Source organism: Kryptolebias marmoratus, linkage group LG1, assembly GCF_001649575.2.
Source record: "Kryptolebias marmoratus isolate JLee-2015 linkage group LG1, ASM164957v2, whole genome shotgun sequence".
Lineage (NCBI taxonomy): Eukaryota > Metazoa > Chordata > Actinopteri > Cyprinodontiformes > Rivulidae > Kryptolebias > Kryptolebias marmoratus.
The window spans coordinates 35,865,286-35,869,170 of record NC_051430.1 but is presented as its reverse complement, the minus strand read 5'-3'; the positions used below and the strand labels follow the sequence as shown (position 1 = coordinate 35,869,170).

General features: G+C 46.0%; 1 protein-coding gene across 2 annotated transcripts in view; it reads left to right on the top strand.

Moving 5' to 3' along the window:
• The window catches only part of LOC108229575 (ras-related protein Rab-3A-like), a 7,572-nt gene that overhangs the window by 445 nt on the left and 3,242 nt on the right, over positions 1-3,885 (top strand). Inside the window, exons 2-4 of one of the 2 annotated variants that reach the window (XM_037977962.1) lie at positions 1,252-1,476; positions 3,426-3,544; positions 3,632-3,756. In XM_037977962.1, coding sequence (XP_037833890.1) covers positions 1,252-1,476; positions 3,426-3,544; positions 3,632-3,756 — 469 coding nt within the window. Of the gene's footprint in view, positions 1-1,251; positions 1,477-3,425; positions 3,545-3,631; positions 3,852-3,885 lie in introns of both variants that reach the window. The other variant, XM_037977946.1, reaches the window with a different exon arrangement.

Below are 3,885 nucleotides of genomic sequence, written 5' to 3'. Positions count from 1 at the left end.
CACACACACACACACACACACACACACTGAGCCGCGGTCCCTGTGGTTTCTGCACTTCTTCTGGTCTCTATGGTTCTTGTAGTCTGTGTGGCCTTTGTGGTTTTTTGGGGTCCCTGTGGTCCCTGTGGTCTCTGTGGTTCCTGCGTTCTCTGCGATCTCTGTGGACTCTGCAGTTCTTGGGGTCTCTGTGGTCTTTGCAGGTGATCAGAACCACAACTAGATGTGGTTCCTGTGAGGAACCTAGAGACCCTGTGGTCTAAACCAAGAACTGGTGGTATACCAGCTCAGACAGGACTCAAAGACCCAGAGAGGATCTGGTCACATCTGCAGACGCTCTGCTGCCATGGGCGTCTCCATGGTAACGGTCTAGTCAGGTTTTCTTGGTGTGTCTGAGCTGCCAGAACCTTCAGAACCGGATCAGTTTGATCTGAATTCATGTTTTCATCATCATCAGCTCCTCCATGGGCTGGTCATCATGGCAACGCTGCACCTTGATCATTCAGAGGGAAGCTGTGTCACATGATCAACCTGAGTCACATGATCTCATAGTCAGAGTTTCATACAGAGGAGACACCTGGCAGCCTGATCATTTACATGCATCATTCAGATGGACTCTGGAGGACTGAGATGGACTCTGGAGGACTGAGATGGACTCTGATGGACTCTGGAGGACTGAGATGGACTCTGATGGACTCTGGAGGACTCTGATGGACTCTGGAGGACTCTGATGGACCAGCTGAGACTGTGGTCCTTGGACTCAACATGCCTGATGTTCTCCTCCAGTGGTGGAGCCATCAGGGTTGGAGAAAGAAGCAGCTCCCTCTGTTCTTCATCCTGTCAGCTGCTGATGAAGATCTTCGTGTCTGAGACTCAGGGTTCTGACAGAGTCTCAGACAGGTCACATGATCAGTCACATGACTACACGCTAACTTCAGTCTCAAGTATTCTGCTGATTATTAACAAACTATTAGCATCTAATAAACAATCGTTTTATTTCCACATACAGCAAATATTTCCAAAAACTTTGCTTCATGTTTCCTCCTGTTTCTGGCTCATTTTTACCTCGTGGTGTCGTTTTAGTCTGAATACATCACCCCGAAGAGTTACTGCTAGTTATTATTATTGGCCTGGTTAATAACTGACCTGTTAACTACTGACCTGGTTAACATAGACTAGTTTATCTTTGACCCTGAAAGTCAGACCTGGTCAGTCACTCTCTGACTCTTCTTCTCTCGTCTTACTGACCATCAGATGGCGAAGGCAGATCAGCGTTACGGCCAGCGGGATGGTTCCGACCAGAACTTTGACTACATGTTCAAGCTGCTGATCATCGGAAACAGCAGCGTCGGGAAAACGTCCTTCCTGTTCCGCTACGCCGACGACTCCTTCAGCAACTCCTTCGTCAGCACCGTCGGCATCGACTTCAAGGTGAAGACGGTGTACCGCAACGACAAGAGGATCAAGCTGCAGATCTGGGTGAGGACGGGGGGAGGGGCTCCAGATGTGGGTGAGGATGGGGGGAGGAGCTTCAGATCTGGGTGAGGATGGGGGGAGGAGCTTTAGGTAATTACTGAACAAAAACTGATGCAGAACTCAGCCTCGGTGGTCCAGCCCTGCTGCTTCAGTTTCAGCCGGGAGCTGCTGATCGAATGTTTTGATTAAGTGATCAGCATCAGTGGGAACACCTCTAGAAAAACAGGAGTTTAGTCAATCTAGAACCAGCAGAAGGTCACAGGAAGTGATGTTTCAGTTTCCTAAAGCTATATTTAATAAAATAAAGAACAGAATTGAATAGAAATATATTTTATTGATCCTCTGAGGAAAATTAGTTTGTCACAGCAGCAGACAAGTTAAAAAAATAAAAGCAGTAAAAACAACCTTCAGAAACACTCAGTCAAAATGGCAGAATTCATGTACTTTGCATATTTACTGTAGTAATGTAGTACTGTAGTACTGTGTAATGACAGGAGAGTGTACTGCACAAGATAACATTTTTACAGTAGTTGTGTTCAGGCAGAAGTTTACTGGTGATCATCTGTTATGAAACTGAAAATGTTGAGTTCTCTGTGGCAGCAGAGCTAAGTGAGTCTGCTGCCAAATGAGCTTCGCTGACTTTGTAGGGTGTCATGAAGGGGATGGGACAGATTGTCCATGATGAGAGCAGTTTGTTCATTTAAATGACAGTAAGATGTTTTATTGTGGGTTTCTCACAGACAGAAAGTAAAGAAAAAGCTCTGAAACAATCACTGATTTAATCTGATCTCTAAAACTAAAATGTCAAATAATCCCAGTCCTCAAAAAAAAACACATGAAGGTTCTGTAACAGCAGACTGAGACATGATGTTCTGCTCACAGCTCGCTCTGTCAGGGAGGATGTTGTTGCCATGGCAACAGCTCCTCACGCTCACTCACCTCCCTGCTGCATCACACGTGCACACTGTCACACACACACGTGCACACAATGATACAGACACACAAACAACTGTGGCAATTAAAGGGACTTCTTAGGGCAAAGAGGCTTCAGCAGGCATGTGTGTGTGCGCGCGTGTGTGTGTGTGTGTGTGTGTGTGCGCGTGTGTGTGCACGCGTACCAGCGCTGACTCATTCAAAAACAACATGAGGTATAAAAATAGACTCGATACACAGCCAGTCAGATGTGTGGAGCAGCTGCAGTTGGTTGTGCAGCAAAGCATCCTGGGAGCTGTAGTTAATATGCTAATAATAACAAGATGAATTAAAAGTAACTGAGCTTGATTCAGAGATGTTTCTCACCTCAACAGTTTGAACATAAAGCTGCAGAGTTCCAAGCTTTAAATCTTCATCACATGATTCAGTTGATGTGTTTGATGAAGTTTTCTACAACATCAGTTTAGATTCTTTTCTTACAGATGTGACAGGAAGGTCTCAGAGAAAATAAGACCTGACTTATCCACTAGATGACAATAACTGTAGCCTGTGTTGCTGTTGGTTTCTTGTTTTGATCACCTATACAGCGGCTATGGTCACATGACCAACATATAAAAGGAAGACACATGGACATGTTGCAGTAACCCTGCTTTAAAAACACACAGACTCAGTCTCTGTGAACGAGCTGCATCCCGCAGTGAAAACACAAACTGAGTCACAGCAGACACTCACAAAGAGCTAAAATTAGCTGAATGGCTGCGACACGGCCGCTGTGGAGGAAGAGGACAGACTGAAAGACCGGATGAATGGATTTCAGCTTCAGATCACACAGGATGAGACATGTTTGAGACACGTCCATTATCAGACATGTTCAGGATCTGAAATGTTCGCGCTCTGGATGCCTTCAGCCAGAATCCTTCGAACCTGGATATGACAAATCTGAATATGAGGACCCTGGATATGTTAAACCTGATTTGCCAGGAAACTGTTGTCAGTTTTGTTTGTGTGTTTTTGTCCAGGACACTGCTGGGCAGGAACGTTACCGCACCATCACCACAGCGTATTATCGTGGCGCCATGGGCTTCATTCTCATGTACGACATTACCAACGAGGAGTCCTTTAATGCTGTGCAGGACTGGTCAGTGGCTGGCTGAAAGGTTTGGTTTATTGTGACTCAGATCGGGGCTCAACTCATCTGATGCTTGCTGTTGACTTGTGTCTGCAGGGCCACTCAGATCAAGACGTACTCCTGGGATAATGCCCAGGTGATCATGGTGGGAAACAAGTGTGACATGGACGAGGAGAGAGTTGTACCTCCTGAGAAAGGAAAACACCTGGCTGACCAGCTAGGTAAGATGCTGCAGCTGAAAACACTCTTTGTAATATCAGCCGGTAAAAAGGATAAAGGCCATCTGATCCCAGGTCTGTTGGTCATCTGATCCCAGGTCTGTTGGTCATCTGATCCCAGGTCTGTTGGTC